General features: G+C 43.7%; 1 protein-coding gene and 1 long non-coding RNA gene across 4 annotated transcripts in view; both read left to right on the forward strand.

Annotated features, from left to right (window-relative positions):
* POC1B (POC1 centriolar protein B) overlaps nt 1–5868 on the forward strand; it is a 57168-nt gene extending 51300 nt beyond the window's left edge. The window contains exon 12 of the mRNA XM_075058147.1: nt 1163–5868. Coding sequence (XP_074914248.1) covers nt 1163–1267 — 105 coding nt within the window. The 3' untranslated portion in view covers nt 1268–5868. The remainder of the gene's footprint in view (nt 1–1162) is intronic.
* A 1398-nt stretch (nt 5869–7266) lies between these two features.
* On the forward strand, nt 7267–19865 carry LOC142045036 (uncharacterized). 3 transcript variants are annotated; one of them, XR_012654505.1, is made up of 5 exons: nt 7268–8177; nt 10019–10183; nt 15462–15785; nt 18930–19077; nt 19465–19865. It is a non-coding gene; the product is annotated as an uncharacterized LOC142045036 (long non-coding RNA). The 3 variants fall into 3 exon arrangements; XR_012654503.1 differs by having other exon boundaries at nt 7267–8177; nt 18930–19865; XR_012654504.1 differs by lacking the exon at nt 10019–10183 and having other exon boundaries at nt 7274–8177; nt 18930–19865.
* The last annotated feature ends 4683 nt before the right edge of the window (nt 19866–24548 follow it).

Here is a 24548-nt window from a genome sequence, read left to right on the forward strand (position 1 = left end):
ACCAACAGAACCACATTCATAAATCAGAATGTTAAAGTCTATGGGATTATTTTGAATAGTTGTATAGTCAAGTGACTTTTGGTTTTTTCCTTTCAGCAAGTATTGATCGCACATATTGTGTTTGCTGAAGTGAAAGCTTCCTGCTACATAATCATAAAGATTATTGCTGTATTTTTAACTCTGGAGGAAAAGAGTCACTATTTTTCAGTAGCAAGATCTCGTGTAGCTTTGCCAGAAGCCAGTTGTTTAGCAGACGTTGTCAGATTCCAGCTTGAAGGCATTGCATTAGCAGGGGATGAACAAAGTAAATTGGCAATGTACCATTAAATCCCTTTTCAAACTTAGTGTTCAAGGTGTTGGCTTAGGTGGGAATCTAATCAGTGCAATAATTCCTGGTGTCAGTGAAACTGCACAAATACCAGTCTCAGCCAGTGGCTCAGAGTCACTTGTTTGCAAATGCTCAATACTTCTTTTTAGTAATCCAGGTTTAGCCAATCTATGGTTTAAGATACCACTCTCTAGTCTGTAATATATTAACATTAAACCAAATCAAAAGGGAGTGGCTAAGGGTTTTTTTCTATGTTCTTTTGCAATGTATATGTTAACTCAAGAAATAAATTTTGGGAAGTGTGGAGTCAAGTCATCAGTTGAAAATGATTTGTGTAGTAAGTTGGATTAAAAGGAAACTGCCAGTATGTGTCCAGAAACCTACGTTTTCTGATGAAGGTAATCTCTTGGAGAATGCCTTTGAATAATATTTTTTCTTCTCACTTCCTTTTTTTGGGGGGACGCCTTGGAAGTTTCTTTTAGGTTTTTGGAAGACATCATTTGGGGTCACCAGCAATGGCTGGTTTTCTATAGAAATATGGATGCAACTTTCTCATAGTATTTCAGAGCAATTTATATACGCATGTATATATTTCTCTCTCTCTGAGAAAATATTTTGTGAAAACAGTTTTAAACCTTTAGATGATCTCCATAGATACAAAGCCATTATTTTTAAATACAGTTGTAAATAGTGGAATAGCTGAGGAAAAGCTATCTTAGGATTTTTTTTCCTGTTGAGTTAAAACAATTTTTCTTACATTACTATGTTGCATGCTTTTATAATACTGTGTGAGTAATATAAAAACAAATTGAAATTACTGTCCTCTTCATGCAGACTATTTCAATCCTGGAACAACGTCTGACTTTGACTGAAGATAAATTGAAAGAATGCTTAGAAAATCAGCAAAAAATGTTACTTCAGGGAAGACAGGAAGAATAAAAGATGAAAATGAACCGTATTGATGAATGTTTCATATATTCACAAGGAAATAATAAATGTTACTTCATTGGATTTTGCTATAAGCAAAAAATCCTTCTTTTCTAACAAGTCAATGTAATAAAAACTGAAGGAAAAAAAAATACAATACTTTTTAAACATTGGTAGCCAGCAAATATTCTGGTTGTATATTGAATAAAGTATAGCCCAGCCAAAACTAATATTTTATAAAATAATTCCCATTGAACATTACAGGACTCTTATTTCAAACTAATAAGATCTTTGAATATGACTAAGCAACAAACTATGTGTTTTTATATGAATAGCAGTTATTATGGAAGCGCACCATACAGGTTTTTTAAGTGAGGTAAGGATTGTGAAAAAATGCGCTTTGTGTGAAGGCAATGTTACTCAAATTTGTAAATTAAATAACTCTAACTCCAAAAATGCTAGAGGTTTTCTTTGTCCCTTACATACTCCCAAATATTTTATCAGAAAGTAGCAACAATTACTCCATATCTTCTAAACATTTTAGTGATGATTGTAAGGTGTAGTGTAAAAACTTCTAGTTACAAATATGAAAATGAAGTCATTTAAGCTTTGAAACTATAATTGTATCTGTGTGAGTTGAGCTGCAAGACTGATGCAGTCAAGCACTTCTGCTTATCTCATCCCCATCAAAATTCATTTTTTACATTTAGAAAAATAAAAATCAGCTTTGTACTTCTGAAGAATGTATTTGAACCAAACACAAAATGATGTGAAATCTATATCATAAATACAGAGGTTTCTTATCCTCCAAGGACCTCCACAGGTGCTCAAGTTTTGCATGCTATGAATGTTCCCCATCAGTTAATGTGTTATGAATGAAGCCATAAATCAGGAAAGACTTTGCAATGTATGAAGATTTTGTTGGTTTTGTTGTTTTTTTTTTTATAAAAATGCACTTTTTAGAAACATGATTGTAGGTCTTGTTTTTTAATAGAAATATGCTTTTAGTAGAATCTGTTCTTCTTTATGGCTACCTATTATTTTTTTAAATGGCAATTGCAGAACACCTGTTGTAAATCCACAATCAAAACTTGGTAGTCATCCAGTTCTGCAACTTCACATTTTGTATGTTGAAATATAGGACACTTGAAATGGGGGGAACATTTTAATCCAATTCAGCAACTGACTGTATATAGATAAAGCCCATTTCCCAGGCCGAACCTCATTAACATCAATAGAGCAGCTTAAGTACAGAAGTTCACTGTGTAAATACTGTTGCGGTTCGAGCCAAAGCAATGAGCAGTCAATTTTTCTTTTATAACTTTTCATTTTCTCTCATAGTAATCACCTTCAGATAGCCAGACATGACCTCACTTGCTTGGTAGACTGAATTTTACCAACAAGTACGACATATTTTCAGCTCAGTCTTAAGTAGTACTCTTTATCATGAAAAAGCAGCCTCTTATAAAAAATTTTAGATGCAACTTTCTATGCAGCATCTTAACCACAGATTTTTTGTGAAAGGATGGTCTTACCTATTCCAGTGTAAAGAGCCTGACCTTTGATTATGCAATTGTTTATAATGCTATATAATGCATAGTTATGTAAATACTGTCTTTAAGGTCAGATGTACTTTGCTTTATGCATTTGCAAATACTCTCGTGGTCTCTGCCTTTTCTTGGCTCCATTAGAAGACACAAAACCATGTAACTATTGAAAACCTTTGCTTGTTTCTTGTTTTCTCTGGGTGGACTACATATATATATGTTTTAAATCTGTAGACTTTTTTTATAAGCTTTTCAGGATTATTTATCAACGAGATTTGGAAATGTCTTTTACTTCTGTATTTTTTTAATACAATCTCTGTTGAAGTTTTCCTTTCTGCCTTATTTCCTATCACTAATCCTTCTTCCTTTTCAGTACTTATTATCTGGAGCATTCACTACTTAATCCAGTTTATTCCTCTGCTGTTTGTGAATCTGGTGAACTAACATAACATTTCCAAATTAAGATATGTTCTTGTCATTCCATCAGGTGGTCTGTTGATACTGAAACTCAACACGCATGTCTGTATAACTAGAGATGCTTGGTTGAGAACAGGATGGAGGTATTTTCCTCAAGCTGTGATGGCTCTCCTAAAACAGAACCACAGCCAGCTAATATGATGTTTCTTTTAAAGGAACATTGATGTGAGCTAGTTATCTCATTCTTTTGATCCATATCATTTCAAATAAAGCCATAGAATAGAAAAACTTCCTTTAAAAGCACCTGAAGAGGCTGGTTACGCTCACAAGCATTTACTCCAGGGTTTGTGCTCCAGCAAATAACTGGTGACTTGATTAATTTGAATTAACTTATAGAGCTAGAGGAAAATGACTGCTGTTTAGCCTTGTGCTTCTGCACCATGTGGAAAAATAATTGCACAGGTCTTTAAATGATTACGAAGAGTGTATCTGTATTGCAGAGTGCAGTGAAGTACTGAGAATCCATACTTGTTCTAAACCACGTAGCTGGTGCAGTCCAGCTTTCCTCCAGCTAAGTTAACCCTCGGATAGTAAATGTAAATAGGCCACCCTGCTGGAGAAAGACTGCAAAAAAATTTTAACTGCAAAACCAGCTCAATTACTTACTGAAAAATTTAACGCCAATGTCTGAATGACGTGCAGTAGATTCCCAAGGTTTGCGGGGGAGAGAGAGAAGGTGGCAGCAGAAATAACCTCTCCTGCCTGTCTCTGGAGGAACCCAACTTCAAATTCCTGAAGTGCCAAAGCATTATGCAGTAGCTCAGCAACTCATCGTACATGCTTCTGTAGACGTTTCGAAACAAAAACACTCTTCCAAATTGAAAGAAATGCCGTGAGTTACTACTGTGTCTTAAATTTTATTTGTAATTCCCATCAAAGTTTAGTGGAATTTTAATGGAACTTTTATCTTGGGCATTACATAAAGCATGTCGTTGAGGCAATAAAGGGATTTTTCTCAGTTTTTCATTATGGATGGCAATATGCACTTCCTTTGGGAGCATGTTTAGAAATTCCTAATTATCACCATGGGGGCAGACATCAAATGGTTAAATGTTGCAACGTTGGACCTTAAGGCATTTCACTTTTTCTTTTGATCCGAACATAGAGGTTTTTAAATACCAGGGCAAAGTCAGACCGAGACATCAGTTTATGCCAATCATCATTGTGCTTTATGGACAAACCTGACAACTCAAACTGTATTCTGGATTTTTTCTTTTTTATTTTTTGAAGGTTGTTTCATTGGGGGTGGTGGGGTGGTTGGTTGGTTGGTTGTTTTTGTTTTTCTTTTAAACACACCATTACATTCTCCAAAAATCTTCAGTATTTACTTTTACTTTTTAGTACTGCTGACATATTTTTTTATAAACTTACAGTTTTGGAAAACCAGTTCCTGGAGGCAAATGTATCTGAACAACTCCCTCATCTTTGGGGGATTGTTGTTTCCTGCTTTTACATGTGTAAGGTAATAATTAATTGTTTCATTATCTTTATGGCAAGAAACTTAAACTGTAGTTTTAAATTTTGATTAAGCTAATCTTCCAGCTGGAGAAATTGTGGTAGAATAGGTTCTCCTCACCATTTTAGGATGGCCTGAACAGATCCCTGTAGCATGAGGGATTCAAGAAATACAACTTCCCACCTTTATTTATTTAAATAAATAAATAAATTTATTTAAATAAATAAATACACTGTACTATTTTTAGGGTAAACAGGTTTTTTTCTTCCTAGAGGTCTTATTACAGTGTTGCTGGATTGTTTTCATTGCTATATCATAGCACAAAACCCCTCTTGAGTTTTCTACTGAGCGACAGTAGCTGGGATGTGAATGTGTTTCCAGGGACATAGCTTTATGTAACCTGTTTACCTTGTAAGACTTGTAAAAATCAGAAATTCTGTACTCTTTGCCCCAAACAATTAATGAATATGTATGTTCACGTTGGATCCAGGAACAGTATGTTTTTGTCAGAGTGCCCCCTCAGGGACTTTTGCACGCTTCGGATGCATAATACAATTGAAGCCGTTTCTTTGTGAGAAAATAGGTTAATGACTTGCCAAAAGGCAGATGTTAATTGGAAAAAGTGCATACAAGTCTTTTTCTTTACAATGTATATGGGTTGCATTTGTTATGACTTGCATCCAAGAACAGGTGCAATTTCAGTTGACTCAGCTACTAGGATGTGCTGAGTACACTCCTCACCAATTTCACCAGAAATTTTAAATCCAGCCAAAAAAAGAGTTTCTAAACTAGTCAGTGAGTGATAAGCTGCATTTATTACCTGTTACAGAACATACTTATAACCTAGTATTGTACTCACACTTAAACGTCTTAATAATATGAAAATAAGGTCTTTGATTATTTATTGGTATTGAAAAATTTTACTGGTGAGCACCGAGAAACCTTGTACAAGAGAAAACGTGTCATCCCTTCCAAAATCTTTCTTTTATAGGAGAGTTAGCAGTTCTGGACAAGGTACCATCAGTGTATTTGTAAATGCAACTTAAAGCAGAAAAATTGCTTATTTTCACTAACACGTTTCCTGCCACAAAGCTACGTGATCAGATCAAGGTCTTCACCTTGCCTCACTTCATTTTCCCTGTCTTCAGAAACAAAAATTAATAAAACAAGTGGAAAAAACCATCTGGGTGTGTCAGGGTCAAAAGAGCTGTTGTTTGATAGTTTAATAGTTTGATTCCAAGGGTCTCTGGGAATTTCCAGGCTACTTCTATGAGCCCACTGGAGCAGAGACTTCAGTTTGGATCCATGTGCCTAACCTAAGCTTGCCCTTCAGAAGTCCCTCTCTCTCACCTGTGGATTGTGAACGTAAAATTTGGCTGTCTGGGAAGCAGCGACAGTCTAGACCAGTGCAGGAACATCTAATTTAGGAATCCCTCGGGAGCTTTGGCGTTAAGGGGGATACCGCGTCTGCTGGCGACTGGGCTCGCACAATTTTCCCACGCCTACAGCGGGGACCTGGGCATCAGAGGGCTCAGCGTCCTTGCAGAGGCAGGAGAGGGCTGAGAAGAAAGGCCGAGGGTCTGGATGCCACCTAAATACAGGATTCTGCAACTCAGAGGAGTAGTTGAGGTTGTAAGTCCCTTTGTGGCTTGTGCCCTTACAGACCTGGGTAAAACAGAGGGACCCAACTTCTCTTCAAAGCTGCTAAAGAGGAAGCAAGTGCCAGAAGAGAAGAAGAAAAGACAACCATTAGCTATCTTTTTCATCCTTTTGTGCTTTGTATTGTAATGAAATAGTACCTCTGTCTCGAGTTTTTTCCTTTTCCTAATCCCCAGAGGAAATCTCTGCTCCTTTTAGACAGAGAAAACCTTAGGACAAAGAGAAAGTAGCAGGAACTGTGAGTCTCTGCGCTAGAGGGGGTCACTGAAGCCTTTTCTGGCCACAGTGGTGGAAGCCGAAGGCTTACAGCGCTTATTCCAATACCTGTATCAGAGAGAACATCAATTCTCTCCTAAGATTCAGAAGAAGATTTATAAGATTCATAAGATTCATAATCAAAGCCTGTTTGCAGCGCTCTGCTGTATAGTGGGACTTTATGAACAAGTGTCACAGAGACAGAAGTCTGGGAAGGTCAAAGCAGTAAAATCCTTTTTCTGATTTCTTCTAAGAAAGATTCAGGTGAGCCATGTGCAAAGGGTCCTGCTGCTTCGTGCTACCTTCATCTCGCACCTCTCAAAAAGAAACGTTTAAGATGCAATGTGCTTGGGTGGCAAAAAGGACAGAACGCTCCCAGCAGCAATTCTTCCTCACGAGAGCACTTGTCAAACAGTTTTTTAATAATTTTTTTTTATTAATATTTTTCACCCTATGATACATGCTGGGAGCACAAGACCCAGGGTGTTTGCTAGAGCCTAAAAAGATCAACTTGAAAGAGAAAGATGAAATGGTTGCTGATGGTTCCTGACTATGTCCAAGTTCTGCACTGATTACTGGGGGTATTCTATTGAAATTAAGTGATGCTACACCTAAAAATTGGTGTTTTGAGAAAAAGCAGGGCTTAGCTCTTAATCTGTAAGGCTTGAAAATTCTTGTACTTCATAAAACCAGCTTTCACTTCTAAGAAAATTTTATAAATGTAGTAGGATGCCATTAACTTTTCAGTTAAGCAGTGAGTGTAATCAGGCGAAGCGTAGTAGATGATAATATTTGATTGCGTGTAACCGTACTAAGTGGTTTCGGCCTGCGCTGATGTCCCTCTACAGCTTCATCGCTGAAACACTGTGAGCTTTTGTGCAGCTTCTGCAACCTATTCAGTATAGACCGAGCCTATAAATAGCTGCATTATTGAAAGACCGTGAGAGGTTCATTAGAGGAGTTGTGACAGCCTCCTTTGAGCCAGGGCTGATCTCGTACCGCTCCAAGTGACCAAAGAGTTTCGGCATGTGGGTAACGCTCAGCACGAAGCTGGGCTTTTGGCCACGCAGCAGCGTCGCTGCCCCACCGCTCGTCCCCCCCATCGCCCCGGCTGCGGAGTCTCGCAAAAGTACGCTCCGCTTCTTGCCAGCTCCGGCCACGGGGATTTCTTTCCGAACGAAAGCACAACAGCACGTGGGGCCTCGTGGTCACGCCAACCTCGTCCCAGCCCAGAGTCGGGATGGAGCCAAGGGCGTCTGCTGGGGACCGGGGGGGGCTCAGGACATCCTGCCCACCGAACCTACCTGCGGGCGCAGAGGCAGCCAGGGAGATTAGTCATCTTAAAATCACAGGCAGGCAGAAGCACTTTGCTGACTCAATAGGAAGTCGCTGGCTGAAATCAGCGGGACTTCTCACATGATTGAAGTTACGGGCTGAAAAATGTCTTAATCCTGTGCGCTGTGTTCACATCACTGGGGAGCAAGGAAAGAAAATTTGAATGGCAGCTGATGGCTGCTTTCTTTCAAAGGTATGTGGAAAACAAATATAGCCGTTATAACGCGAGCTTCTGGTTAGTTTAAATGAGTACTTTGCTATTTATATCACAGCTATCTGAATTAGAACCTCCCACTTCTGGCTCTGGCACTCAGGTAAATGAAGAGTATGCAGAACTAAGTCCCCAATTTGTATGCAGACCTTATCCTACATCGTTTTGGGTGCTCCTTTGGAAGAGATGCTAAAATGAGAGAGGTTTCCAGTACCATTCAAAACCATAAACAAGGAAATATCCCTCATTTTGGTTTTTTTTTTCTTTTGTAAAGAAAAATACTCTCAGCTATGCAGCTATTCCAAGTTGTGTATGTGTTTTGCACATTTCTCTCTTTTCTCTAAATGCTTAAGTCAGTAATTTCAAAATGAGACAAGTTATGCCCTTGTTACATAATCTGAGTATTGGGAGGGAATTATCCATATTTTTCTGTCTAATGGATTTGGGAGGAACAGAGAGGAATACAAAACTAACAATCTGTAATATCTGAAAAATGCTATTCAGAATGAAAACATGATGCATACAATAAAATCGCTCCGTTCTCACCTAGCATCTCACCATTGCTTTTACATTTGTGTACATTGTAGGGTAACAAAGCTGAGCTTTCAGCACTCATCGTGAAAAACCAGACTGAAATGCCATTTTTAAGATTTGCCCTATATAAGGAGGCACTTACAAAACTACATATAATGTAGCCCATTAGTGTTAGCTGTGACACATCCAGTTTCTTTCTTTTTTTTTTTTTTTTTTTTATTTAAGGAATGATTATGCCATAAGAAACGCTGGCTGGGAGGTTTCCGACAGCACAAGTTTTTGTCAGCGAATGCTGATTTGTTGTAAGCAAAATGTTTCGCAGAAGCGTCTCTGTTTGGATGAACTTCCGATGAAACACAGGCAGGTTTCCACCACAAACCCGCCTGATTTCCTGCCAGCTCGCCTGGCAGCTCTCCAGGCTCCAGGACGGCTCTGGACTGAACCTGTGATTCTTCCTGACTTCTTTTTTTTTTTTTTTTAAATTAGAGGGAAAAGGTCTTGGGAGAAATACACATTGGCTCTGCCTGGCTTTTTCTGATTGTTCAGAATTAGGTATTTTGATAATAAGGACCTCACGCAGCCCAGCCCCTTGGGTTTTTATGTGGGAGACACAGAGCAACTTTCCTCCCTCCCAGAGAAGCTGCTCAGGTTAAACTGCCCTGGAAGTAAAATATTTCTCATACCACATTGAGCTTCATTTCTGAGCATTTTCGGGACACCTTCCGATGCCAGTATTGTCTCCTCCTCTCTATTTTCTAAAATGCCTAATTGCATGGCAGTTTCTCTGTACTAGCAGTGCCCTTCAGCACTGTCTCCTCCACTCGCTTCTCCCAGGCCAGTTTCTGGTACAGAAACCTCTCCAGTGTCTTCTGAGCACTCGTGGCTGCTGGAATTATGGGGCTGAGGTGGTTTTCTTGGAACCTTAGGCACAGAGGTAGACTGTAGAAAGCCATCTCTGTGGCTGGCTGCTTGTGCTTTGACTGCTGCTCCCTGGTTTATCTGCTCCATCTTCCCTTGGAGCCAGAGATATTTCTCTGCACTTCAGTCTGAATCACCTGGGGGGGGCCGGTTGTTTCATTTTTTCTCTTTAATGTGGGGTTATCTGAGGGCAGGAGCTTGTGCAGGCGTGTGCCCAGGATCCGGGGGGCTCAATAGGTAGAGCAAGCTGGGGAAAGCAGATAAATTCTAATTCACCTCAGGGCTCACGCTGTAGGCAGTCAACTTTATCTGCCTTTGTAGTCCAGACTCTCAACCTCTAACAAGCTCCTATACGTGGTTTTTTCCATCAGCCTATGAGTTCCATCAGTTTGTTAATTGTCTCTGTGTACTTGGGTTCACTTGGCTTTGAAAAGCATCCGATGGAGAAGCAGCATTTGGTCAACATTGAGAAGATCTGGTGATTTAAACTCTGGAGCTGATTTGGTCTTGGTGTTACCAAACAACAGAACCCAGCTGTAAGCATCATTTTAATATTCTCTTTAAGCATTAGAGTTATCTCATTTTTTCCAGACCTCTCAGTTTTAATGATATTTTCTCAATCAGGAAACCCATTACATCCAAAAGTGGGTTGTCCAAAAGGCTGGTGCAGCCAAGAGGATCAGACTGTATTGCTGTCACAGCATGGCCAGGAGCTATAGAGAGAATGGGGAAGAAAGGGTTGTGCCCCAGTGTAATTTTCTAGGCAATGCTGACCCTGCCAGACCCTGAAACCTCCAAGGAGAAGAAGAGGCTTTAAGTTTTAGGGGTGTGAGTGGAAGAGGCAACGCCAGCAGAAGCTGAATGCAGGCAGAGAGAGAGGGAGAGGACAAACATGAACCCCATTCTGCTTAAGTACAGCCTCTCATAACTAGGTTGAACAGTCTTCCCAAACGTACCCACAATCTCTGCCTCCTTCGTCACTAATACTTTGTTCTGCCTATGTTGTCCATCCTACTGTAGCCCACCAGTTCTTTGCTTATCTCTTCCTCTCTCTGTTTTCACCCTCTCTTCTCTCCTGTCCCTTTCCTCTGAAAAAATATTTTGCAGCCTACAATTAACACGCTTGGCTAAAGTCTTGTTGGGCATATCAGGAAGTTTTCTGGATCGCTCATGGGTGGAGTTTCCCAAAAGCATCAGTTTGGGATTAATGTTGTATAAACCACGGGCCTGCCAAACCCTGAGTACCATGAGGCAACCTCAAAATGTTGGGTCTCCACACAGATTTCTCTCGTGGGTTACCTCACCCAACAAAGACACCGTGGCCTCCACCGTCACACAGCAAAAAATGACCATGGGCATAACCTCAGCACACACCAGGAGGAACCTGCCTCATGTTCACTCATTTCTTTTGATCGGCCCGAAGCGTTGGTGCCGATATTATTTGGTAGATGCTTGTCCAAGTGGCCATTAAGAAGTCACGAGGGGTAACACAGAAGTGCAGGCACATTTTCAAAGTTGTGTGTGATTTACCAAGCTCATTTCTGCCAGCTGTCGTGGGATAACGAGCTGTATAATAATGACATTGTCTGCAGCAGCTATGGGATCAAGTTTGAACCAGTACATTTTCTACAAGAGGATTTTAAGTAAATATTAGAGTTCATACAGCACTAGTATGGCTTGACATGCAGAATCACTTAGCTCATTGGGGAGCCCTTACTCCTGGTTACCAAAGAGGTGGGCAAGAGCTCCTATAATTATTTCAATCACAGACTAGGAGTGCCACAAATAGCCCTCATTTCCTACATTTCTTTTTGCAGGAGGCCATTCCCACAAATTTCCCAACATTTGAATGAAATTTTCCATGCTAGGTATCCTTTTCAGGATGAAATTTTCTAGAGATTTTCAGCCTTTTTGAAGAATGAAATAATATGTGACCCCCTTTTGGATCTTTCCCGGAGACCTTCTGGCATCAGAAAGCGTACGGACAGCTGATGGGAGCGAACTGGTGTAGGAGACGTTTCTTCTGAGGACACAGGCAGGCAGCTCACCGATAGCTGTGACAGAGAACGACCCAGGCCAGACGAAATGGGGTTACAGTGGGACCATAGCTCAGCATGGAGATTGAGACTGGGGTAAGGAGACAGAAGAGAAGATCTGAGAACTGCAGAGAGGATGGGGACGGTATGAGACACCGATGAGTTTGAAGCAGGAGTGAGGAGATTTGTAGTGTTGGGAGAAGTCAAGCTTGAGGCAACTTGAAGAAATGACCCTGGTCCATTAGACTTTGTTTCCTACCGGTTTGCAGAGCAGCTTCTTGCTCGCCTAAACCTCTATCGAGCCACTTGCTTGGTATCTTCCCTGCGGCATGGGTGAGGCACAGAGGATAAGACCCTGCTACTGCCGTTGGTTGCTCCACCTGCTCAAGAGGCAAAGGTCGATGTGGTGAATCTAAAAGCATAAAAAAAGATGCATACAGAGAAAACTCTCTGGAACTGTATGTTAAAATCATTTTCCTAAGGCAGCTCTTGAGAATTGAATTTTATCTCTGCATCTGTATCATCAACCTGGCAGCTGTACTCTGTGTAGGAAGCAGTGGGATGGAGATGTGAAAAGGCTGGCAAGGAGGGGGATGTAAAACCCAAAACCTGGAGACTGTGAAGTTATAAGCAAGTGTTTTGAATTCTTGTTTGAGTTCTGAGATGCTCCAAGGGAGAAAGCAACAGAGTTTGAAGCAAGAGACAGTGAAAAGCAATGCTGTGATTGTAAGTCCAGTCAGTAGCTTTTATGCCAACAGGAAGATGAAGAGGAGAGGGAAGGGCCTTTAGAGGGAAGTAATTAGTTCTGCGTTGGCACTGTGAAAAGTAGAAATGTGAAAAGCTGCAGATGAGATTGCCTGCTATCCTGCCTGAGAAAAGGGTTCTGCTATCTATCTAACCATGGTTTTATGAACTGTAGACCGCGTTTATTTGTTGCTCTTCCTATTTGATTTTCTAATGGTAAGCGCATCCTATTGCATTTTTTTAAAATCAATTTGATGCTTGCAGATTGATTTGCTACGCTAACATCCTCTCCCTCTCTCGATCCGTTCAGCCTCTAATGAACAGCCCACGCTGCCTTCCTCTCGTGTGTTCACCACCCTGCTGACTCCGAGACATTTTCCAGCCTCCTAAGTACCCTGCGGCGGCACATTTTTCCCCTGCCCCCTTCTTGCCGGTGACACTGAGTGGGCATCACCTTGGCTGCCGTGCCTGCTGCTCCGTGCCCGTTGAAGGCAGGAGGTCCCACTCACCTTCCAAATTCTTCCCCGTGTGTGTTCCTCAAGCACGGGAAGCTCCGTGCCTGGAAAATGTGGTGAGCTAAGCACAGCATCAACCGGGAGCCTAAAAGGTTTGATTTCCGACAAAGCCCGGCACTGCCACTGAAAATGCTTCACCTCAAGCCGTGTCGGCTGCTTCGCAATTTGCTTTTTGCCAGAGTCCCAGTGCTCAACGCCGGGCTCTATGGCGAGGGGGGACAGGGATCGCTTCGGGGTGTACGGCCAAGGTTTGGAGCGGCGGCCTCAGGTAGATGCAAGGGCAAAGAGAAAGGGAACCTGCTCGGTGAACTAGAAATTCCCACACTCTGTTGTCAAACATGCTTGTTCACTGGGGTGGAAAAGGGAAGCTGAGGAGAAGAGAAATGAATTTGAATGCATTTTAATTGGGATTACGGGCATATGGTGCGGTGCCATTTGTTTTCCTCTTCCTGCTCTGCAGTGGGGCTCTAATACCTTCACACATTTGCCTTTATTTGTCATGTCAAAAGGGGAGACGGCAAGCGGCTTTTTCTCCCCCCTCTTTGGGGCCATGCTAACAGCCCTCACTTCGCCCTGAACTTTGCCAAAGGAACAATCATGATTTTCAGAAAAAGCGCAGCCAGATTGCGAAAGCAGATTAAGCGGCTCCGACTTATTTTTATTAAACTTTTCAGCTGCTCCTTGGAGGACCTCTGCTATTTTCCAGCAGCAGAAAGGGCTGGATTCAAGGGGATGTGATGACCACAGTACCACACGTACATAACTCACCAGCAGCTGGATAGTTAGGTTTTATTGTTATGATAGTATATTTAGTGTTTTGTAAAAAGCTACTTCGGGAGCTGTTTCCCTTGTTGTACAGCAGTTTGTTAGCTGTAAGATTCAGACATAAGCCTTTAATTATGCCTAGCATCTCCGCAAAAGCCATTTCAGTTCTCTCCCCTGCCTCACGCAGCATCTTGGGATGCTCTGCATTTGAATGTGAACAAGCTATTGTTTAACATGGCTTTAAATCATTACAGAAATGTTCTGTGGCATCCACTGGGAAAGCCTGCTCCCATCTGCCCAGTTCATTTCTCACAGTCACTTTGGGAACCAGGGCCAGTAATCCCAGAAATTCCGTTTAAAGGTTAAACACAGAGGAGCGTTATCTTCGTACGCTGTGCAAGCTAGTAACAGGTGAAGGTATCGCTCAGAAACATTTAAAGAGGAATGTAAAGCTTAAGATTAAGCATCCTTCTCAGCCTTCACATCAGCGTCTTTCCATTCATTTCCCAGAGCCGAATATGACACAGTATAGGAGTTGCAGGGGGCTTAGAAGCTAATGTCCACTTAAAATAAAATGTCTCTAGCTCAGATGAAGGCAATCTGGATCTCCTCCTGCCTCCCTTGACGCAAACCCTCTGCGGTAGACGTCGGTCAGCTCACTGCCACGGCATCCCAGCCTGACCCTAACGCCAAGTCTGCAACTCCTGAATAAAAGTCAAGACTTTTCTTTTTCTTCTGAGAAATATGCATTTTTTATTATGGCTTAGACTTGCAGAAAAAGTATAAAACATTGCCTAATGTTATTCAGTATATCCTATATTTGATGCTCCTTTTGTCCCAGAGTTTCTGTTTCAAATAATGATGAAAAAAGTTGTATTAAATTTACATCAAAGGAAAGTTGGGGAAGCAGAAACATGAATAACAAACACATGCATAATGTGATTCCGAACAAAGAAACCTGTGCCATCAGTGCGGGGATAGGCCGTGTGGGAACACATGTATGTCATTGCAGCATATTGCTAACACATGTGGGGGTCATCCAGATACGTTCAGGGGCAGCTGAGATCCCTGTTTGAAGGTAAATTTGATAGAATCTGGTTTGTAGGTACAGTGGCAGTGACTGCACTTTACATCTTTATAGAGTGGCTACCACAATCCTTTATGCGTTATCCTGTACAGGCTTCCATATACAGGGTGTGACAAAAGGAGAGCGTAAAGAATATGTAAATAGCAAGTGTAAAGATTATTCACTGGAAAAAAAATTACAGATGATAATGACATTCTGAAAGTAGTTCATACACGTCTTTAAAATGAATGAAAACCAAAATTTCATTAAATCGTAATGAATTTCACCCACCCAGACCTCAGAACTCTAAAGCAGATCAGCAGTTTTTCTTCTTCAGTAGTTTGCAATATTACCAGCTTTTCCAGTGAAATGCAGAGCATGGCTGAGGGGTGACAGCTCTGCATGCAAGTGAGGATCCATTTGCCCAGAGCAGCGGGAAGGCTCTGGATGCAGGATTTTAGTTCAGAGCTCTTCTGCAGGAGCTGAGGACAGGCTAGTCTTTTGCAAAGGTAATTCAGACCGTTTGCTCTGGAAGTGATTTAGCATTTTATACCTGTTACACAGAACTAGGTATGCTTGACATTTGTTAGTAATACTCCTGGTTCGGTTTGGTTTCGCCAGGTATTTGGAATCTTGACCAGACACCGTCTATTACTCTGAACGCGTTTCTGCTTTCTTTTACTAACAGCCCCCGTTCTGCTGTCCTTCACGTCACCCTCGAACCGAGGCAGCACTCCACCGACCGCCTGGTCTTTATCACCAGATTTTCCGAACGTTCAGCACCCGTAACATCGCAGCAGATTTTTCAGAAGCGGGCAACCATCAGCTATGGTAATTAGAGTTAGGGCCAAATTCTCAAAAGAACTTGGCATACTGCCCCAAATCTGGTCCCAGGCATGGATACATCGTGCTTTCCTGCAGGAATCACAGCTCCGGCTTTGGGAGTCACCTAATTCTGTACCCCACAGAGGAGTCCCAGCTGGGACGTGTGTGGTCAGGATGAAGGTGGCAGGTAAGTGTCTGTCATATGGTGATGCTTGTTTGTGATGCTTGCGGTGCCAGAGAAGGACAGAAAAAATGAGAATCCAGCTATTCCAAAATGATAGGTATCAACAGGAGGAATCCATAAATACAATACGCATTTTTATGTTAATAAAATCAGGTGGCTGGCCCACTGCATGCAGGGATTGATGTGAAAATAGCCACTTCAGTTTTGGCACATTATAGCTAAACATACTAGAGCAGGTCTTTAAACCTTGGGCCCCTAAATTACTTTTAATGGATCTCCATTAGGTATCTAAGGAAACCAAGATTTATATTCATTATGCTAGGATCTTAAATTTCCATCTGTATTGTCACTGAGAGATGCTTAGAGCTGCACAAATTCGAAACAGTTGAAAAAAATCACTGGAATAGAATTATAATCAACCTTAAAATAGTAGTTTTCAAGACCGTAACCACTAAAGTCAATTGTAGAAGTAGGTTTCTTGAACTTCTGCCTCACCAAAGGCAGAGCCAAGGGTAAAATAAGCTGGATGAAATCCGTGAATGCAGGATTAGGGTTACCCAAGGGCCTGTCGGCCCTTCTAATTGACCCTGGAAAACTATCCTACCTATTTTGGGAGCAGAGTAAATGAAGGCGGTTCACCGATTTTTACACTAATCCAAACGAATGTTAAAAGACAAACAAACAAGGGAGCAAACAAACAAAGAAAAAGTCCCCAAGCCAAAACCAAACAAGCAAGCAAAGACCCCTGCCAGTCTCTTGAGGCAGGCAAGGTCCCTGCCTGGGAATACTCTCATAACTTGCAAGCAGGCGAAGCTGCTCCGGCTCCGACGTGCCGCAGAAAGCCGTGACAACACGGCGATGTGCCACCGCTGGTGCGTGGGTCTCGGCTCGAGGACGAGCCCTCGCTCCCCGGCCGTATTTCGGTGCACGGCTAGCGTGGCTCAGGCTGACGTCCCCCAGCCCCGCAGCGAGTAAATGCTCTTGCGTCCCCCAGCCCTTGCACGACGTCCCACCACGTGCATAGATGGTGGCCGAAGCCCTGCCAAGGTCAGTGGGAATTTTTGTCGTTGACTTTGGTGCAGGCAGGATTTCCCCCCCCGTGGACGCACACGTCCTCCGGGAAGCACGTGCATGGGAGCGTTTGTGTGTATACATACGCTTTACAGTACAAAGTACTTACAGGAAGGCATTTTCTCTCTTTAAAGATTTTCCTTCAACTTCGTATTTCGTGAAGTCAGACCCTCGCTGTCGCAGCCGCGGTTTCTCACGGCTTAATGGCGTTAAAGAGCCCTTCTCGCTGCCGACTGCTGCAATAACAATCAGGCTGGGAGGAAGGGGAAATGAGAGCGTAGCACACGCTGTACCTTCCAGCCACCAGCTATTGTTAAGAGCACGTTGCTCCAGACAGAGTGGCAGCAAGGCACGGGGTGGGAAGCAGGTGGAACCTGCCAGGAACGCCAGTCTCGCAAAAGTTGATTTTTAATTCAGACGAGTACCCCTGCTTCTCAGCCGCCTCTCACCACCAAATTGGAAGACGTTTTACAATCCTGTTGCTCGACACTTGAAAGCTTAACAAACGCCTTTATGGCAAACCAAGAGCTCATCTTCTCGTGTCGGCGCTTTGGTCGTTCATCTGCAAAGTCACCGAGCTTTTTTAATTCAACTCCCTACCATAGCATAGCATTTCACGTGCAACAGTTTGCTCTCAGGAAGCGCGTTTCCAGATGTTTTGCTGTAGTTTGGGTTCTTTACAGTACAGTCCGAAATCTCTCCTCCTTGCTCGTCCAGCTTGTTTTTCTTCTACTCTCTTCAGAAAGTCCCACCAGCAAAGGCTGCCCAGGCTGTGGTAGCCCCAGTGGAGCACTTTGCTCAAGTTAAGTCTACACAGGTACGTAGCCCAGCATGACCGGCCAGGTTCAGACTGCTGCTGGGTGGTCCAAGCCCAATGCAGTCACCTCACCCCCTAAATTCAACCGCAGTGGTTGCTGGAGACCAAGTCTGCCCTTGCTCAGCCCCTGTGCTATTCTCAGACCCCCTCTAGAACGATTTATAAACATCAGTGTGGTGGTCCTTGCAGAGTGCGCGAAGCCAGCAGCCCACGTATTCAAGCCCTTTCTTTGCTTTAGTGCGGGAGCTACTGTCCTGCGGTGCAATATTAAAGCCTATTTGCGACCAGGTTCAGTTCCCCATGATCTGCAGCCTTTATTAATGCCTTGTTTTCAGATACCTGCCTCTGTTTGCTGAGCACTTGTGCACCGTGCAATGCAATATAAATGAGCGTGTTCAGCCCAGCTGCCGCACCGTAAACAAGCATGATGAAAGAACATCGCATCTATGCCTGCTATTACCCATCAGGACATTATCTCTGCTCCCTTGCCTCCACCGAGGCCTGGAGATGAAGTACTGCCTCGTAGACACCCCACTCATGAAATGCCTTCCCTGGCTGGCTGTTCCCAGTCCAGGATTATCCATCAGCTGCAGGACACAGCTGCTTGGCAAGGGAGTCAGCGCACCATGAGAAGGCCTGGCATTTTCTGTCCCTTACTAAGCATTTTCTCCACTTGTCCCTTATATTTCTGTCGTGGTTTAACCCCAGCTGGCAACTCAGCACCACGCAGCCGCTCGCTTACCCTCCCCAACCCATTGGGATGGGGGAGAGAAGCCAAAAACAGTAAAACTCGTGGGTTGAGATAAAGACAGTTTAATAGGACAGAAAGGAAGAATTTAATAATAATAAAAGAACTGGAATATACAAAATAAGTGATGCACAATGCAATTGCTCACCACCTGCCAACCAACGCCCAGCTAGTCCCCGAGTGGTGATCCCCCCAGCCCCGCTCCCCCCCAGTTTATATAGTGGGCCTGATGTCACACGGAATGGAATACCCCTTTGGCCAGTTTGGGTCAGTGGTCCTGGCTGTGTCCCCTCCCAGTTTCTTGTGCCCCTCCAGCCTTCTCGCTGGCTGGGCATGAGAAGCTGAAAAAGCCTTGACTTAATCTAAACACTACCCAGCAACCACTGAAAACATCAGTGTGTTATCAACATTCTTCTCATACTGAACGCAAAACACAGCACTGTACCAGCTACTAGAAAGAAAATTAACTCTATCCCAGCTGAAACCAGGACAATTTCTTTTTTCCTTATAGTTATTGGTCCTCTTCTAACACAGCATCATTTTGGGGAAAGAAAATCCATCCCTGTCTCCTCCTCCCCCTCATGCAGCAGCTCTCGACTCCAGTTGGACTCTGCTTGGATTTCTTCAGGAATTAGCTCGACACCCTGCCAAAGCTGCAGGTATCTCCCCCAGCAACTTGTCCCTGACCATCTTCCTCCCCTTCCCCATCGCTCGCAGGTGATACTGCCCTGTTCCTGGTAGCCTGGCTTATTTGGCTGGGCTGGAATGACGCTGAAAAACAGTGGAAAAAAAACCCTCAGAAAAGGTCTTTCCTCCAAGGAAAATTCTCTTCTTTAAATAGACCCTTTGCATTTGGGAGGAAAAATACAATTTTTATCTCATTAGCGTACGATTCCCCAGTCATCTGCACTTCTGAGCTCTGTCGCTATTTTACGTTCGTTCTGAATACATATGATTTAACCTGGAGCTATGATGTATAGAGTCAGACTACGGGAAAAGGACTGGAGACTCTGTATTAGTAATCAGTTCGGCTTTCTTTCACTCAGCAGTGACACTGGACAATAACAACTTACAAGTGATTTTGGACTGAACAAGGTACATCTGTCCCTGTGCTGCACTGGAGATGCATCCGTCTGCGCCACGAGAGCTGTCGTTGTCTCCTCATCTATCACTTCCCACTTGTGGCATCACTTCATCTAATCAACAGTAACTTGCCGTCTGCACTGCCAAGAAACTTTGAAAATGTTCTGAATTTCGTACCAGGAAAGGCCATAACGTGCACTTTGTATGTCAAATGTCTCAGAAATCGGTTCTGGGCTACTGCAAACTCTTACCCAAAATACATGGGGATACAGTTCTATGTCGTTTGCTGTTCTTCTGTTTGCTGCGTTGTTTTTGAGCACTGGTATAATGTACCCTAATAAATCATTTTACATTTTGCTTTGCACCTTTCAGCATTGCGTTGCTTATGTCTGATTAAGAAATGGAGGTGGGAAGGGGTAAGAAGCCATCCTCACATGGGACTGGGCTGGCACACTCCAGGCCACAGCGTGTCAACTCCGTGACGCAAAGTCCAATCTCCCCTGGACTGTAAGTGCCCTTGTACGAGTAACGAACTTGTCTAATTCTTACAGAGGTATAACGATGCCGGCTGGTCTCTCTAAGTCTGTTGCTATCCCAGTGTCTGGGCTGCTGAGCCGACTGGGGGACGAACGCTACCATCGGGTATGGTAGCTCAATCCATGAGCTCAATCCATGGGAGATGGCTCAATCCAGCCGGGATTCCTGGCTCGGGGGAAGCACCACGCAGACATGCCTGTACCGCTTCCAGAGCCAGGTAAGACAAGAATTAGGATGGCTGTGTCCTCCTGGGGCTAAGCCCAAACCCGCTGGCTCTACGCAGATCTGGCTGGGAGGTGAGCGTGCCGCCTCCCGACGCGGAGAGACCTCGGCTGTCTCCAGCGCGGCTCTGCCGGAGCACGAACCTTACGCTCAGGCCAGTTCTTCTTCAAGCCACTGAAGTGCCAGCTCACTGCACTGTGCTCCCAGCCCAGCTCCCGGAGGATTTATTAGCCGGAGAGGAGAACCTGCCCTGGGGAGCGCTGGCTTGCTGCCACCGCAGCCAACACGTCTCTTCAGAAACCAGAGTGCTGGGAAGGTAACGTGGCAATATCTAAACCTTCCGTGAGAATTAGAAGCAATCGTACTTGTGTTGTCTGTAATATTTCCATTACCAGAGGTAGCCAACCTCCTGTAAAGGAGATCCATACGTCATTTTGGAAAACAGACCCTTACCATAATAACCCCTGCGCTGGCCGCTCCATCATCACGCCTCGCAACTCAGGTATAACTGATCATAGATGACACGTTATCGCTGGAGAGATGCTTACCCAGGGCTCCCATCTTCACAGTATTTCTTTTTTAACTCCTTGTGCTAAACAGCATGCTTCAACATTGGGCTTGCTAAAAGCACTTGTGTTCTTGTCATGTTCTCTTCCCAGAAGTCAGTGTTGACTTCAGAGGGAGCAGTGATGCCAGTGCTGTCTCTGAGAGTCCTTCTTCACAGAGTATTTTGGGAATCGAAATGGCCAAAAAAATCAAATTTGACTTTTAAAGATCAAAGTAACTGAAATAATAAAAGGAAGTTATCAATGAACATCTTGCTTTGAAGCACTGTTTATAAAGATTATTAAAACATTTACATATTTTACAAATCCATTTCTGACAGGATTTCTAATTTGTAGGAAAACTTGACACTACTGTAGCTTGTCTAGATTGAAAGGAAAACAAATTTCAACATGTCAGAAATCTCCCCTAAAGTGGAAATTCCCAGTTCTAATCTACTCTGACGATCACACAAACAACATTTCATATTTTTATGGCAGCGCATCAGAACGGCATCATTCCTTTCTTCCATATGGCAAGGACGACGCAAAATACTGTCTGGCGCAAGAAGAAAAGGTAATCCGCGACGGGTCGGAATACAAAGAAAAAGAGCTTCATCGCAATGATCCTTTCCGAGCGACGTCCCCCCGTAGCTCAGAACCTCTCGGCACAAGTTTGGCACAAGGCAGCCCTGCCAGGGACGCCAACGCCGTCCCGCACCTCTCCGTGCCCACCACGAATTTTTGTGCTGCCTGGCCGGACCCTGCAAAGGGCAGCGTCCCCCCCCTGGACCGAGGGTGGTGTTGTGAAGAGGTTGTGTTTTCACGGCCCAAACTGGTGAGCTTTTGGCAGCAAAATTTTTTGAATGGCCTTTTTTGTCAATGAAGAAGGTCTGTGCTTCCAGGCGTTTGCGGGGAGCTGGCGTGGCAGCCACTGAGGGAGCAACGCCGGGCCAAGCCAGAGACCCCGCCGGGCAGCACCAAAATAGCCAATTACTTCATAGTCCATTAGAGTGAATGGCCTAAAAGTTATCCTGAGCTAAGGACATCAGTCCTCCACGACTCCCTTCCAAGAAGCTGAGGTGAGCAATTCATTCGCAAGAGTTAAAATGTCTTCAAATGCAAACACACACACACACAAAAAATAGGCTCATAAGATTCACTGTTCAAATAAAAAGTGACAGACAGAAGCCATTACCTCTTACTTAAGACAGGGCTATGCGAAAAAAAAAAAAGTATTTGCAGAAATCTAAGCAGCTCCCCTGAACTCACCATTTTTTAACATAAATGAAACATTTTTTGCCATGTTAGATCTCCAGTGACACTGCTTCTGCTGTGCTCCTTTGGCAATTTGTATTCATTTTCAGGCAGAGTTTAAAGCATCTCTTGCTTATGGAGAAGGAATTAACTTCCCCCCCCCCCCCAATGATGTATTTAAGTATCTTGCACACTTATTTTACAATCTTTTTTAAATCAAGCTGTCATGGCCTTGACATGTCTACTTAGAATTAATTTTTCTTAGACCAACATAAATGATATCATGTCTTTGCTTGTCTGAGGAGGACAAGAACATCTTGTAAGAATAAAATCCTCAAGAACCTTCCACAGTCACGCTTATCTACACCCCGCAAGTAGGTTTTTGTTTTCTGTGTTCATAGTGAGTTTGGAAGTTACAGAAGCCAACCAAAGCGTGCTGCTACAGCTGTTTGTGTCCCTGTGAGCGTGCGTGTGAGGATCAGATAATTAGGTAACCGGTGGACTAAGCAGCTGGTATTTCTACCCATCTCGATGAGATAAAAAATTAATTCAGTTTTAATTTCATTTCTCAGAAATTGGAAATTTCTCTGATCATAGTGTCTACTGTGTAATTCTTAGTCTCAGGTAGCGCAGTGCTGAAGGGTGCTGCAGGGCACAGATAAGTATTTTATCTGTGGGCAGTCACATATGTTACCAGTAGCAAATTACCTTTCATTTATACCAAAGCAAAGAACAAACCCCATGTCCATTACATAATAAAAAAGCAAATTAAAAACCCGTGCCCAAGGTACTGGGCTACCTGAGAAAGCAGTTGCAAAACGGAACGGTGCAGGTGAACCCATCGCAAATCGAAACCAAACAGCTCCTGAGCGGGGAAACATTTTGCACCAGACGCAGGGGCCAAAAAAGCGCGCGGGGGTCGCTGTCACCCCTGTGGTCCCCAATCTGAGATGCCCAACTTGAGGGCAGCCGCCGCGCCGAGCATCCCCAGCACCCATCTTCCTCCTCCTCCTCCTCGGTGAGGAGAAGCTGTTCTTGGTCAAACTTAAAGCAATACCCAGAAGAGGGTGGAGACTAATGTCTTTTCCATTATCGGAAGAGCTCACAAACAAGTCTTCCTTCCCCGCTTCCCCCCACTCAAAAAGACTGGAAGCCTCTCTGGAAGGCAGCCTGGTACAGAGGGACGCGGCGGCACTCCCAGGGCAAGGCTGGCAAACGCTGGCGGGGACCCGGAGGAGCATCGGAGCACCCGAGTTGCATCACCGAGGATTTAGGGTTACGTCCAGGGGAGGCCACCCAAAAACCTCCCTGTAGCTCCCATCCGCACCTGTAAGGCCATAGGTGTTTGAACTGCGGCGTTTTCCACGGGACCCACCGAAACAGAAAAGAAGAAGTGTTTGGCTTTGGAGCAGCACTGAGGAGAAACCTGCTGCAAAGGATTTGGCCGTCCCTGGGCCTGATGGTGCATATATATCCCATCACGTTTATCGCTACGGGTGTCTCACTGAGGGTATGAGAAACCCGCTTAATATCTGAGTCTGCAAACTCTGCCAACAAGCAGTTGTCAACGTGATCAAGCCCCAATATCCATATCCTAATTCCTCACAATAGTATTTGATTTTAACATTCACCATCCAAAACCCAGCAACAATAGGGGTTTCTAGTCTACGCATTATCGTAAGCTGCCTGGATGATTTCAAGCTTTTCTTTCTTAGGCATGAAGGCTAGAAAGGCTTGTTTCAGATACATGGAAATCAAGATTATCATGAAATCGCAAGACTTGAGGAGCTAGGGCTGAGCGGAAAACAACATATGTCATGAGATTCACACTGAAATTGGGAGAGTGAGCCATACTGCAGTATAACTGCAGCACAGGTGTGCAGAACTGCGCTAACCTCACCGTCAGGAAATACAGTTATGCAGTAGAAATGCCTCTTAAGCCTGTATTTCACGCAAGTCAGAAACGACATTTCTTTACAGCCACGGAAAACAGCCAACAAAACCTGCAGAGCCCACACTACCCTCCCAAACCCTCCACACCACCGGTACGAAGGCGCACGGGAACTAATAGGCGGCTGCCACCCCGAAGCTGCATCGAGGCTGTGTTTTCACAGGGAGTTTGTCCTGGGGACTATTAAGAAATCTTTCCCTTCAGTTTCCCTATCAGGTTTTCAGATCAGAGCTCTTCCCAGCCTCTCCTCCTCCAGGCTGCTCGCAGTGTGGAGTGCTCTTTTCCTGTTTACCCTCACATCCCTTTTTATTACTAGGCAGGATTTTTTTTTTTTTTTTTTTTTTTTTTTAAAGCACACTCAGGCGCCTGCTTGTTTTTTTCTAAAGCTCTACAGGGATTTGTTGGCGTCTTTTGCAGCAGGTCATCCTGTTTTCAGACAAAGTTCCTGTCTTGTTAAAAACAATCATTTCTGGATGTCTCTGTATGGCTCCTGCTTTTAATCATCCTGAGTCCTTGAGCCATGCAATCTGCACCTCAA

Source organism: Buteo buteo, chromosome 26 (genome assembly GCF_964188355.1).
Source record: "Buteo buteo chromosome 26, bButBut1.hap1.1, whole genome shotgun sequence".
Lineage (NCBI taxonomy): Eukaryota > Metazoa > Chordata > Aves > Accipitriformes > Accipitridae > Buteo > Buteo buteo.